This window comes from Gossypium arboreum, chromosome 2 (genome assembly GCF_025698485.1).
Source record: "Gossypium arboreum isolate Shixiya-1 chromosome 2, ASM2569848v2, whole genome shotgun sequence".
NCBI lineage: Eukaryota > Viridiplantae > Streptophyta > Magnoliopsida > Malvales > Malvaceae > Gossypium > Gossypium arboreum.
The window spans coordinates 27,633,324-27,647,097 of NC_069071.1; the positions used below are offsets into that span (position 1 = coordinate 27,633,324).

The 13,774-nt window shown below is 35.4% G+C and overlaps 2 protein-coding genes across 11 annotated transcripts; one reads left to right on the forward strand and one right to left on the reverse strand.

Annotated features, from left to right (window-relative positions):
- The first annotated feature begins 3,153 nt into the window (after positions 1-3,153).
- Positions 3,154-8,163, forward strand: LOC108483666 (probable dolichyl pyrophosphate Glc1Man9GlcNAc2 alpha-1,3-glucosyltransferase). Of its 10 annotated transcripts, XM_053024613.1 has the most exons (10): positions 3,195-3,283; positions 3,374-3,472; positions 3,574-3,636; positions 4,261-4,306; positions 4,404-4,499; positions 4,621-4,673; positions 5,083-5,832; positions 6,121-6,327; positions 6,622-6,859; positions 7,669-8,163. In XM_053024613.1, the coding sequence occupies exons 7-10, from the start codon at positions 5,092-5,094 to the stop codon at positions 8,019-8,021; spliced, it is 1,539 nt and encodes a 512-aa protein (XP_052880573.1). In that variant the 5' UTR covers positions 3,195-3,283; positions 3,374-3,472; positions 3,574-3,636; positions 4,261-4,306; positions 4,404-4,499; positions 4,621-4,673; positions 5,083-5,091; the 3' UTR covers positions 8,022-8,163. The 10 variants fall into 10 exon arrangements, with proteins under 10 accessions (XP_017642673.1, XP_017642672.1, XP_052880578.1 ...); XM_017787184.2 differs by lacking the exon at positions 3,574-3,636 and having other exon boundaries at positions 3,154-3,283; positions 4,244-4,306; XM_017787183.2 differs by lacking the exon at positions 3,574-3,636 and having other exon boundaries at positions 3,154-3,283.
- Positions 8,164-10,634: 2,471 nt separating this feature from the next.
- LOC108482462 (1-aminocyclopropane-1-carboxylate oxidase 5-like) lies at positions 10,635-13,443 on the reverse strand. Its single transcript, XM_017785596.2, has 3 exons — positions 12,755-13,443; positions 12,309-12,672; positions 10,635-10,912 (listed from the first exon to the last, which is right to left on the reverse strand). The coding sequence occupies exons 1-3, from the start codon at positions 13,282-13,284 to the stop codon at positions 10,688-10,690; spliced, it is 1,119 nt and encodes a 372-aa protein (XP_017641085.1). The 5' UTR covers positions 13,285-13,443; the 3' UTR covers positions 10,635-10,687.
- Positions 13,444-13,774: the final 331 nt, after the last annotated feature.

The following is a 13,774-nucleotide window of genomic DNA, read 5'->3' on the forward strand; positions in this document are numbered from 1 at the left end:
TAATATCATTTCTTCTAAGATTACATATCTTAGATAAAATATGTAATCTTATAAAATAATATCTTATAAGATTCCATATCATATCTAAGATCTCTAAGATTATAATATCATATCATGTTTCCATATTTGTAGATGGACCTTCAATCTCTTCAAGCAACGGGCTAGTCCGATCGGGCCAACCAGACTTTGATCCGACAAGCTTCTCCAACAGTTCCTTGAATCGGGCCAGCTCACGTGGGCCAAATGATCCCCATCTAAGTAATAGACCTCCATCGGATGCATTTGGTTCGATGGTCACGGGCTTTGAACTCTGGCCCGTGACATTCTCCCCCACCCATTCTCGCAACGTCCTCGTTGCGACTCCTGAATGGCACTGACTTGATTCGCCTTGGATCCCACTCGTTGTCTTCGCTCTTCCCTTCTTTTGGGACTTTTGCCTCGGCTTCCGTCGCTTCTTAACTTGAACCGTCTTACTCGTTTGTACATCTCGACGACAAGGAGTTATGTCACTCCCTTGCCCACATTCTAACTTCCCTTGGACAGAATCCTCATGATTCACGACACTTGGCTTCGCTTGGCCCAAAGTCTCTCGGCCTCCTTGCTCAAGAACTTCGAAAGGGCCCCTACGTTCTCGCCAAGTACACAAGTTAGAATGCAAAACACTATCAGAGTGTTTCGAATGTACCTTTGCATTTACTCGGGTCAACTGTCCCACATGCATCACTTCTTTTTCCTTGAAGTCCGATGCACCACCCACCTCTCCCATAGGTGGAAGCCTTGTCAATGACTCGGCCAACTCCGACGCTTCACTCGATACGAGCCTCTTTGGTCCAAGCTTCATTGTTTTCATCGCAACTTTTTCCTCTAAGTTCGATGACAAACTCACCTCTCCGTTGGGTGGAAGCCCCTCCGACGACTCTCTATGCTCGGACGTTGCCTTTCCTTTGACTACGGCTTGCTTTGGACAGTTCCGCAACTCATACGGACCACGGCACAAGAAGCACTTTACTCGCTTCTTTTTGCTCCTCTTAGCCCTCTTAGCTTCGGCTTTACCCTTGCTCGAACCAAGCTTCTTGGGCTCCTTGTCTGCTCCATCGTTCTCTTCGATGACAGACTTCCTCGGACACTTCCGCAACCTATGCGGACCATGACATAAGAAGCACTCGACTGGCTTCTTCTCGCTTTCGGCCTCCTTGGCTTCAACACCCCTTGCGCTCGAACCAAGTCCCAAGGCCTTACCCACCGGCTTCTTCCTAAGCGCGGATTTCATTGGACATTTCTTTAGTATGTGTGGACCGTCGCAGAGAAAGCATTTTAGCTTGTCCCTTCTCTTCTTGGGTTTTTTCTTCCCAACTCGTGGTTTCCCATTACCACAATTGTCACCGTTGCCATTGCCATACTCATCCGTATCTTCCTTGTGATTCTCTTCACATACGCCCCTTTCCTCGGACTTGGAAGATCCAAGCTTGTCTTTCTCTAGACCAAGCTTAACCACGGATACCACTACCTTCATGGCTTCCGGCGACTTTTGGACACCTCTTTGTTCCACCTCCCGTCGACCCACGGCTTCAATCCTCTTGAAAAGCAAGCATTGCTTCTCTCGGTCATATCCGAACTTTGGAGAATGAGTTCCTTGAACTCACAAACATACTCCCCACTGTGCCCGTTGCGTTATTCCTTGCAACTTTGCCCGAGCTTCTTCCTCGGCAAACTCTGGGTAAAACTGTCTCTTCAACTCGCATTGGAACTTCTCTCATGTTCCAATCTCACATTGCCTTTCATCTGTGATCTTACCTCGCCACCATAAAAGCGCAATATCAATAAGAAATAATGAAGCAGTTTGTACCTTATCCGCATCATCCACGATGCCTTTGGCACGGAAGTAGTTTTCCATCCTCCACAAGAAATTGTCCACATCACATGCAGACCTTGTCCCCGCAAACTCTTTCGGTTCCGGGACACACTCGCTACTGAGTGCTGCACTTGACACTCCTTCTTCCACCGCTGCTCGACACAAGGCCAGCTCTCCCTCGAGCTCCTCTATTCTTGTGCTTAAAGTCAGCGTCGTGGCCATTGTTTCCTCTTTCAAAGCCTTCACCATGGCTTCGAGAGCATTATTCCTCTCTGTCAGCTTCTTCCTTTGGGAATCTAGCAACTCTTGCACGTTATCCCTTTGGGAAGTTAGACACGTGGTCACAAAGCCTCTGAACTGATCCTTTATGTCTTCAATACTTTCCCCACGAGCATTGTCAGACTCTTTAACGGCTTCCATAGACTCCTCAAGTTTACCCACGCGTACCTCTATTGCCGACAGCATCTCCCTCAAAGACTTTCTCGCCCGTATTTGTTCGAACTCTTCTTTCGACATCCCAACAGTGCCTTCGAACCAACAGCTCGAATACTTCTTGGTTCGAACTCTAGCTCTGGTACCACTTGTCACGGGGCTAGACCTTTCGTCTCGCAATCCGTGCGGCCTTAGGCGATTCGCTCGTCCAAACTCGCCCAAGTCAGCCTTTACTCGAATGAGGATTCTTTAAGTACTCCTCCAAGGCACTAACTCGTACAGCGGAAGACTTACTTATGCCAAAAGAAGCTTATAAGAACAACAGAAAGGGACGCACACAAAGTGTTTGAGTAAATGCTCTCTATTCTCTTATTCACAAAGAATAATGAAACAATGAATGGAGTGAGTACAAATGAGGGGGAGGCTCTCTATTTATACTTGAGCTCCCCCAAAACCGACGGTCAAGATACAATTACATCGACGGACGAGATTAAAGGTTACCTACTACCAAATATAATATCATATCTTCTAAGATTACATATCTTAGATAAGATATGTAATCTTATAAAATAATATCTTATAAGATTCCATATCATATCTAAGATCTCTAAGATTATAATATCATATCATGTTTCCATATTTGTAGATGGACCTTCAATCTCTTCAAGCAACGGGCCATCCGTCGGGCCAACCAGACTTTGATCCGACAAGTTTCTCCAACAGTTCCTTGAATCGGGCCAGCTCACGTGGGCCAAATGATCCCCATCTAAGTAATAGACCTCCATCGGATGCATTTGGTTCGATGGTCACGGGCTTTGAACTCTGGCCCGTGACACTAGCACATAGTCTATAATACGGTCGTGTGAACTAACTCATTGAATCAGCGTTGAAGCGAAACCAAAGCTATTCTTTCTCTAATCTGAATCTCTTCAATCAGCAACTGAACAAGAAAACTTACAATTAACTAGTGCTGTCTACTGCTACTAGTCTACTACCTAGGTACTTAATTTGTTCGTTAATAATATGAATTAATCTATCAAACCCTAGAAATTCTAACTCCTCACCGTCTTTGTTAATCGTTTAGAACAGCATTATAGGCAGCTCATAGTCAGCCACGATGCCGTAGTGCTAGGAACTGCTCTCAACGAACGCATCCTCAGCTCTCTTCTTTCTGTTCATCGACTCAAGGTCTTCTTTTTTTCTTTTTCTTCCCATTTACCTGCTGCTATAATATATTTCCTATATTCTTTTCTTTGTTTTTCTTTTAAGTAATTGATTTCTGATCCTAGGTCTTGATGGGTACATCTTAGATTTGTGTACGGATCTGCTGGATATTGTTGCCATTGATTAAGGCAAACACCACGTCTATGCCTATCTTTCTTTTTCTCTGCGCCCCCCCCCCCCCCTTCTTCTGCACCATTCCTTATCGAGGTGCCTCTGATTAAGGCATGGATCTGTTACATTTTAACGAGGTTGCTGCAAATAGGATCTGTTTCCCCTAAAATTTTCAATCCTCCTGTAAACAGTAACTGCAACGATGCAATTATACTGAAATAAATCAGTTTAATCTAATCAAGGGATGCCAACTACTGACATCCACCTTTCAAATGTGAAAAATTCTCATGATCCTATTTGTATAGTTGATCATAGAAACTCGAATTTTGACTATTCTTTTTTTGAGTAAAATCTTTATCGTCTAACCATCCCCAATTGCTTGCACTATGTAACTCTTGAAAATGTTTGTGCTAAGGTAAAGTGAGTCTTCTAGATAAGCTTGGTTTTCCTAAATGCTTTACTTGAGAAAGGAAATGCAACTTGTTTATTCTATAACGTTGATTTCAAAGTAGAAAGTGTCTTTTGTTTCGCTCTTTTTGGAAAATTACAAAATGGTGCTAGATATTTATTATATTACTTTTGTTGTTTGTTCATTTCATTTGGTGTTGTTCATCATGCATTTAGTTTCTGCATATGGATAGGAACGAGTAATATGGAGGAGAGCCTACATCACTCAACCTGATTCAGGTTCCATTTTCTGCATGGTTCAAAGGCCCAGCTAATCTATTGATTTGTTTTCCTTTTTCTATTTATTGATTAATGCCTTTAAATTATTTGTTGGCAGCTCTGGAAGGCAAAGTTGGTGTAACATCTGAAGGTGAAACTGCCAGGTGTAAGAAAGTTGTTTGGGACCCTTCCCACTTGTGAAAGAAGGAATACTGTACTACTTTTTCTTTACCTTAGCATTTTCTCAATTGGAAGCAATATAACTCATGATCTTATGGAGTTTTTCTCCTTCTTTCATTTTAAAGAATGCTGAAGAAACAACTCTTTCTCAACAGGTTCACTTGCAGATTATCCTGCCACAAAAGCAGTTGGGTCATAAATCAGACATGTAAGTTCACTTTGGAATTTTTCTTAATAGGAAGCTTTATTGAAGTAAGATATAAGGGGCTCTCAATGATTACCATATATGAATTTTGCGATTTGATTAAATAGAAACTATATCTGGTACCTTTCTTGTTCCTGGTATCCTTTATTATGGGATAAAGTCCTTCCTACATATTCTTGGAACAGCTAAAGAGAACGTTTGATTCTATTCTTCATTGATTTCAGTTTATAGTTTATGTTACTGCAAGAGGCATGCATTTGGGTTTTTCAAGACATATTTTCTCTTCATTTTTTTCCTGGCCGTTTGGGGTGTATTTTGACCTAAATTTCTTTCCATGTCAAATTGACACTACTTGTCACTTAACAGTACTGCACTCAATTTGTGAAATTTTACTGTTCTTTTGACTTTACAGTGTAATTGTATGATGGAAATGCAAGAGAGTCCACGAACACCCGTAGTCATGGCGCAGCTTTCTTGGTTTTTTGGCATAGCCACGATCGTAAAGCTTCTACTAATCCCATCCTACCACAGCACGGACCTGGAAGTCCATCGCCACTGGCTGGCCATTACCCACTCTCTTCCTCTCAGCCAATGGTACACTGATGAGACGAGTGAGTGGACCCTTGATTACCCTCCCTTCTTTGCCTACTTGGAACGCTTTCTTTCCATGTTTGCCCATCTAATTGACCCACAGATTGTTCATCTCCATCATGGCCTCAATTACAAAGCCAATTCTGCCATCTATTTCCAGAGGATGTCAGTAATTGTCTCAGATTTGTTTCTCTTATATGGGGTTTACAGATCAACTCTAGCTCTGGCATCTCTGAAGCGGAATTTGATATGGTTATTGGTGATTTGGTCTCCTGGACTCCTTATTGTGGACCATTTGCATTTTCAGTACAATGGGTTTTTGTTTGGCTGGTTGTTGTTGTCGCTCTCATTTTTGGCACAAGGAAGAGATGTGATGGGTGGCTTTCTGTTTGCTGTGTTATTGTGTTTTAAGCATTTATTTGCGGTGGCGGCCCCTGTTTATTTTGTATACTTGCTAAGGCATTATTGTAGAGGTGGGCTGGTTCGGGGTTTTGCTCGGCTTTCAGTTATGGGGGCTATTGTTGTGGCAGTTTTTGCAGCAGCATATGGGCCATTTGTGTATCATGGACAGGTAGGTCATCCTTTTGGTTTACTTTTATGTGTTCTGGCTTATTCTGCAGCGAGTTTCTCTTTTAACCATATGATTTGCCCTTAGTTTTGGGTTTTTAACCACTGGCCCTCAATCTCTCCCTCTTGTCCTGGTTGCTGTTGTACCCTCTTCTCATTCATTTAGAAGTACATATTTTTATGCAAATTTTATGGTTTCACTTATTAGTCATGCTGAAATTGCGAATGTCTATAGCCATTAGTTTCCTTGACTATAATATATAGTGCTAAGTGTTCTCCAAATACCTTGCAGATACAACAAGTCATCCGCCGGATGTTTCCTTTTGGCAGGGGACTTTGCCATGCTTATTGGGCTCCAAACTTTTGGGTTTTTTATATAATGTTAGATAAAGGGATTGCTTTCTTGTTGAGGAAATTTGGCTTCAATATTCCGGCACCAGTAGCTTCATTCACTGGTGGACTAGTTGGCGATGCATCACCATTTGCCATATTACCTCGGGTAAGAAGGCTACTGAGTTTTTTTCTTTTCCAAAAAGGAGAAAAAGAAAAAGAAGGCTACTGAGTAAATATCATAGATTGATCTTATAACCCTCTCCCCTTACCAATCCCCTACGCTTATCCCTTTGGTAATCTTGTCATCTCAGAACTGAGGAAAGGCATTGGCTGTGAGTAGGATTGTTAGATATAAACAAGGATGCTTGATATTTAACAGTTGATGAAATGCTATTTCCTTTTTGTCTGTGGTAAATGTACTGATTAATCTGTCTTATATTGGATCTCCATGAAATGACAGGTAACACCCTTGACAACCTTCATTATGGTCCTGCTTGCCTTATTGCCTTGTCTTTTTAGAACTTGGAAGGATCCCAGGCCAAGGTTGATTGTCAGATCAGTCGCATATGCATACACTTGTGGGTTTTTATTTGGGTGGCATGTTCATGAGAAAGCATCACTACACTTTTCCATTCCCCTTGCTATTGTTGCTGTGGAAAGTTTGGAGGACGCGAAGCATTACTTCTTGCTATCTATAGGTAATGTTCTCCTCTGTTATCTCTTTGTTGACTTTTGAACTTGTATAGATATCACAACTCAAAAGAATTTCAGCATTGTCAAGGGTACAGGGCACGCTGAGGCACTAGAACCCTCTTATTGCCCGACGCAAGGTGTAAAAGTTGTGCTCAAGTGCAATATACTGACTCGTGTTTTTGTGTGTATATATACTTATGATATAAAATAAGCTTTAAAGAGGGGTCTAGTTTATCTACGAAACCTGTAATTCTCTTGTTGGTTAATATGTGTGATTCACTTAGTGTCGATGTCTGTTATTGAATACTAAAATATTGAGAAGTAGATGGGTTGATACTAGCCCTTTATTAGTTAAAGTACATCTAATGAAAGAAATTAAAAATAAAAGAAACCAGAGAGAACTTAATGAGGTGGGCTATTTTTATGCCTTTTGCCTTATTAAAAGTGCGCTTAGGCAAATCACTTGCCTGAATGTGTCTCGCCCAAAAGGGTTTGTGGAGCATTTGTTGTTAAGCGCCACCCATTTTGTACCATGGATGAATGAATATGCTTCTGTGGTTTCAGCTGTTACCTAGTTTATTAGAGTTACTTTACTGCTTTCGTGCACATTTTGTGATGAGTTTTATCATTTGTTGGATAACTTTGAAATGCATTTGTATATTAAAACTGTCGATAAAACTGATTAAGCAGAAGGCAGTCGTACATTATAAGACCGATGGTGAAAAATGTTGGCATGCGTGGGTTTTCGGTGTCAATTTCAGTTTAATGCATAAAGAAAAACTAACATGGATATTGTTGTGTACACGAAATGCAGTGTCATGCTACTCACTCTTTCCCCTACTATACGAAGCCCAAGAATATCCAATAAAAGTATTGCTGTTGCTGCTACACACAATCCTGATGTGGTTCAGTTTTAGTGCACAATACTCGGGCAGTTTGCGGGGGGATAAGGAGGGTGGTGAGAAACAAGGGTTTGAGGTGGGGTGGGTTACAAAGAGTTACCTGATGGGTGTGGTGGTGGTAGAGATATGGGGTCAGTTTTTGCATCCGTACCTTTTTGGTGATAAGCTTCCCTTTGTACCACTAATGTTGATCTCAATGTATTGTGCAATAGGGATTTTGTACTCTTGGATCTGGCAACTGAAATCGATCTTAATCTCCTTCTGACTTCACTTTCTATTGAGTCTACATTATTTTTCTATTTTTCACTCGAAGTATATACATAGACAAGACCATTGTTGGACTGGTTAATTGTGCTCGCAATTCTAATAGCTTCCCCGGTTAAATTAAAGAAATATGTTTTTTTTAATTAATATTTTTAACACGTTAGTTAGATGGTTAGATGATTATAATTTCATCAATGAGTCTCAAGTTTGATTTTTATTTTAAATGTGTATTTTTTATTTCATGTTGTTTTGAGTTTTTAATTAATGTTTATAATTAATAAATATATTGATTTTAATTTTTATTTTTAATTAATAATTCTTTTATTTATAAAATTAAATAATTATTTCAAATATAATTATTTTTAGTAAATATAATTTTTATGTGTAATATTTATTTTCAATACATATCATGATTATAGTAAATTGACATATTATATATTTTTGTATGCGTATTTGAAATAGTTATTTGAAATATTTCACATATAAAAATATTTGAAATATCGTACTCACAATGTAGAAAAATAATGATATTTGAAACAATTATTTAATTTAATAATATTAAAATCATCATACTCAAAATATAGGTGGAAAAAATAGATATTTGACATATAAATATTATATATAAAGAAAAATATATCTAAAGAATTAGTTGATGTTTTTAAAATACTTACATATTTATTATTTGATTTTATAAATAAAAGAGTTACTAATTAAAAAATTGAAAACAATATTTATTAATTATAAATATTAATTAAAAAATTGAAACAACATGAAATAAAAATACACACTAAATGATGAAATCACAATTATCTAACCATTTAACCAAAAGAGCTAATTTGTTAAAAATATTAATTAAAAATAAAAACTTGAAACAATATGAAATAAAAAATATAAATGAGAGCAGGAGAAGAATCGAACCTGAAACTTAAGGACAAAAAAATTAATATTTAAGCATCTAACCAAAAAAGCCAAGTTAGTAATTTTTAATAAAAACGTGTCCTATAGGGCGCGTTTTTACTTTCTCTCTCCAAAAACAGCGTATCTTGATAAATATAGAAAAAACGGCATACTTACTTAAATATTAAAAAAACATAATAGCTCTTAATTTTCGTTGTTATTTTTATTTTTGTTTCTATATTTTAATTATTAAAATAAATTTTCGTAAAGGAAATATTTTTATAGAATTAATTATAATCCCTTTTCAACTATTAAATAGGACGATACACATGCTTCAACGTATTCAAATCTATATTTTTTATACCGATAACAATATTAATACTAACTGAACTAAAACTCAATTAGCAAACTTTTAAAATTTAAATTTAGGAAATAGGTAAAATTTTAATTTTAATTTAGATGTAATATATGTATATTGATATTAATTATACAGGGTAGTGAAAAATATTGTTGTTTTAGAAGTGGAAGAAATTTTATTTTATTTGAATTTTAACTAAATATTTTTTAATGTAAATTTAAAGAATAAGTAATATACTCTTTACGAAAAATGACTATTTTTAGAAAAGAATTTAAGAGATAAAATTTGAGTTGCAAATAAGATCACAAAAAGAAAGAAAACAAATTTAGTAGTATTAAATGGTTCTTATATTTAACTTTAGCAGATAGATTCAGTTGAAATTTAGCTAATTGGACAGCACTGTGAAGACTGATTTTCTTTTCATTTTCTATATGATTTGCAGCTATTTATATTAATTTTACTAAATATTTTTATTTTTATTATTTAAATAAAAACTGAGAAATAATTGGTAAGTTTTTGTATTCAAAAATTGTGTTTTTCTTTTATAAAAAAAGTAAAATACTTATATAAACATATTAATTTATTAATATTATTTTAAAAATAGTATTTCTGTATTTTCTTTCCAACTGAATAGAGTCTCTTTATTTACAACTTTACTAGTTTCTATGTAATTTTACATGTTTAATTTTAAACTAATTTTTAAATAATATATTTTAATTATTTTTATAATAATTTTTCTTATTTTTAAATAATATATAAATTTAAAACTATATAAGAAAATATTTATAATGTTAATTTAAAAAAAAGAGTAAAATAACATGTAGCAATTATAATAATAGTTCATTAATAAACACATTTAGTAATAGTGATTAAAAATAATTGTTAAAATTTAACTTTCTTTTCAAAACAAATTTCACCTGCACCAAATAAATGATGATAGATAAAAATAAAAAGAAAAAAGAAACAATTTTAAGTGTGTTTGCCTCACATTGTATAAACTTATAAAAAATGTTAAAAATGATATCATGATATTATATTACCTTATCATCAATCAAAATAAAGTGATAAGTAAGATGCTTAGAGTACTCTATTTTATATCAATAAATTTAGCACAATTTAAAAAAATAAAATTACAACTATAATTATTACAATTTTTCTATATTTTATGCTTAGAGATCTGTTCAAGTAATAATTTCATTTTAGAATTAGTACAACTTTTTAACTAATAATTCTAAATTAAATCATAATTATTTTTAAAATTAATTTAGTAATTAAATGAAAAATAAAAGACACTCTTGTTGGTTCGTATTTTTATATATATTATAAATAAATAATATAAATGAAAAGGAAAGATGAAGATGTGTAAGTCATGATATTGGTTGATGGATGAATAATGTTAAACAACATCAAAATTAGAATTTGTAGTAAACATAGACTAAAATTTGGTATAGAAGAGTGAAAAGTATAGCAGCAATGGCCTGTTGGGAAAGTGAAATGGTGTTCGGCTTTTGTGGGTCAACAAGCCTGCTGTTGGTGGTTGAAGGAGAGTAAAGGAATGCCATTGATATGAACTCTTCTTTCTCTCCTCTATAGATTGGCCTTCCCATTACATGCTTCAATTGTCCACCACTTAGTGCCTGTGAATAACCACAACACAAGATGAATTTTATTGGGCATTCCCCTATATTATCATGGGATTACACCCACATTTATACCTCTCATTGCATTTAAACCGAGCAACTAATGATAGATTCTTCTCTTTTTCAAATTAATGAGAAATTTAGTTTAGGAACATATCAGACCCTACGCTTTTCCTAAAATGTATTATATGCATGTTTTTTAAGAATTGTGGAGGGCTAGAAATAAAATTAATAAAAAAATTAATAAAACCCGAACTGTCGATACTTTTTTTAAAAAAGAAATAGATTTTTTCTTTTAAACAGTAAGTATGAAGCGGTTATGTTATAGTAATTGCTTGTCTTGCCTTGCCTCACCTCACTCTACTATATAAAATTATCATTTTATCATTTTATATGTAAAAATATAATAATGCATTATAGAAAAATTCACATATTTTATGTTTAAATACTTTAACTTTAAAAATATTAAAAATAAGTAGTAAAATTAAATTAAAGGGGAATTGGGTGGAGCGAGGATGAATGCATCCAAACATCCATGAAGGTGGTAATGGATTTCAAGATTATACATTTATACTGGAGTGGGACGGATAAAGGAGTAAATTATGCCAACTATGGAACGGTGGTGGATTTAGCAACATTCATTACGCCCGCTCCATTTCTATTCCTAGTTAGAATTAAAAATTTTTATATTAAAATGATTTAAATTAAATTTTTAATTTTTGAGAAAATAAAAATTGTGGTATTTTTTGTTTAACAAATAGATTAAAAGCTAATAAATTGAATTACTAATCAACGAGAAAGACTAAAGTTTTAGTTCTAACATTTAACCAAAGGTGAGGCACTCCCCTGGCCATGGCCTTGTTATTGTTGGTATGTGGTGTTGATGAATTGGGTTAGATTGGGTTTGGATTAAGTTTAAGTATAGTATTAATATAATTTATATTTGTTTGAATTTGGCTCGACTTAAAATATGAGTTTAAAATTTTATCTAAGTTTACTTATATTTGTAAATGGTTAATCTAAATTCATTTTAAACTCATCTATATTATTTAAAAAATTAAAAGTTTTTATATTATGTTTAATTTAAAATTTAATAATTATATATTTTTATTTATTAAACTTTTATATGAAATCAACTTAACATTTTTTAAATATTTACATTATGATATTATGTATTGCTATAGATTTCAATTTTTGTAGTATAAATTATATAATATATTAAAAAGAAAAAAAAAAAGAATCAAATTGGAGACCTTGATGTGTGGTTTGAAGAAGTGTGCAAAAAATGAGTAAATCAGCATGCAAGACTGCATCTGTATATTGAATTAGCAGTGTGTAAGTGGAATTGAGGGGTTTGAAACCAAAGCTGAAAGCAATGTTTAAAATAAAATACCTGAGTTTGATCCCCAACTGTAACGACCAAGGCATGTTTATGAGGGCAAAACGACACCCAACCTTTCTTGGAATACACATGAAACTCAGAGGATCCATCACAAATATGCAAGCACAATGTATGCGAATAATCCATCCCTCCTATCAACATTTTCATCACATCGTATCGTAAACAGCTACGCCATTTCTCCGCTGAAACATTCCCACCATGCTTGTACACATAACATGCCCACCCATTCCCATCTTCCCCTTCCATCTTTTCCTTTTCGCAACGTCCTGTTTTTTCTTGGTAAATTTCCCGGAAAACAATCAGAATTTTCTCCGCCACTTTTTCCATTTGAGCCACTAGAGTTTCCATTTTCTCACTGAAGGTATTTAAAAGAAAAACTGTTAGTTATTAGAAAATGCCAGAAGGCAAGCAAAATATAAAGTTGAAACGAGTTTCACCTGAAATTTGAATATCCAACAGGCCAAATTCCCTCCATTGCCAGTTCCAGGGCTTTAGCTTTACACCACACAAACTCTTCACTCACTTCACCTTCATCTTCCTCGTGAACTTCCTCAAACCCGTATAGTTTCTCCGGCGACCTAGTCACTGCCGTCCGTTTCTGGGGTGGAAGTTGAAAAATCCCGACAGCGGCTGTCAGTGCTGATCGGATAGATTCCACTGGAATCCCATAATTCACTAACTGAAAGCATCCGATTGTAGCTATGGAATCCAGAATCTTGGGCAGAGTTTCAGTTTGCATGGAATTCAAAGCCTGGAAATCAATCTTGGGGGGGTTGTCAATGAACTTCTGCCTAGGGAAAACCTTGTCTGGCAAAATTAAATCAGGGACGCGCAGAGAATGTTGGAGGAATTCAGAGAGAACCTCATCATTGGTGACGCAGGAGCGGCGGGCACTGGCGACAGGAGAAGGCGGCGGAGCACGGAAATCAAAGGGATTTTCCGGCACGGATTGAGGTGAGAGGGCCATAGAGCTGATGAATGATGAAGAGCTTACGTTGTCAGCTTTGTTTATGGTAAAGAAAAAGTTGAGATGGAAACACAATGATGGCTTGTCATGGGACTTTGGAGAGAATCATCACTCACTTTTTTGCTTTAGCTTTCACTTTTGTTTTAAATCATCAATTTGATAGCTAGCAAGGAATTTGGCTTTTTACACCTTGAATTAAACTCTTTTTTGGATATATATTCAAATTAATAATTTTCACCAACCAAACAGATAAATTATCCACACTTATATGTGAATGATTACATTTGTAAAAGTATACAAGTTACTTGATTCCATTTTACCAAGTTACACTTTCCAGTTTTACAGTGAATGCTCAGTTTCCAAGTTCAAAGTTTTGCTGCTGTCTGCGCTTTACTTTTTACCTTTTTAAAGGGTAAATTACAATCATGGTCACCCTATTTTTTTTTTCTCAATTTAGTCACCCTAAATAAGATAATTGTGTGAATTAGTC

Coding starts and splice junctions, on each gene's coding strand:
- LOC108483666 (XM_017787184.2), top strand. CDS start 5,092: ATGATGGAAATGCAAGAGAGTCCACGAACACCCGTAGTCATGGCGCAG. Junction 6,328..6,621: donor CATTTGCCATATTACCTCGG/GTAAGAAGGCTA, acceptor ATGAAATGACAG/GTAACACCCTTGACAACCTT. Junction 6,860..7,668: donor TTACTTCTTGCTATCTATAG/GTAATGTTCTCC, acceptor CACGAAATGCAG/TGTCATGCTACTCACTCTTT.
- LOC108482462 (XM_017785596.2), bottom strand. CDS start 13,284: ATGGCCCTCTCACCTCAATCCGTGCCGGAAAATCCCTTTGATTTCCGT. Junction 12,673..12,754: donor GTTGGATATTCAAATTTCAG/GTGAAACTCGTT, acceptor AAATACCTTCAG/TGAGAAAATGGAAACTCTAG. Junction 10,913..12,308: donor CAGTTGGGGATCAAACTCAG/GTATTTTATTTT, acceptor GGTTATTCACAG/GCACTAAGTGGTGGACAATT.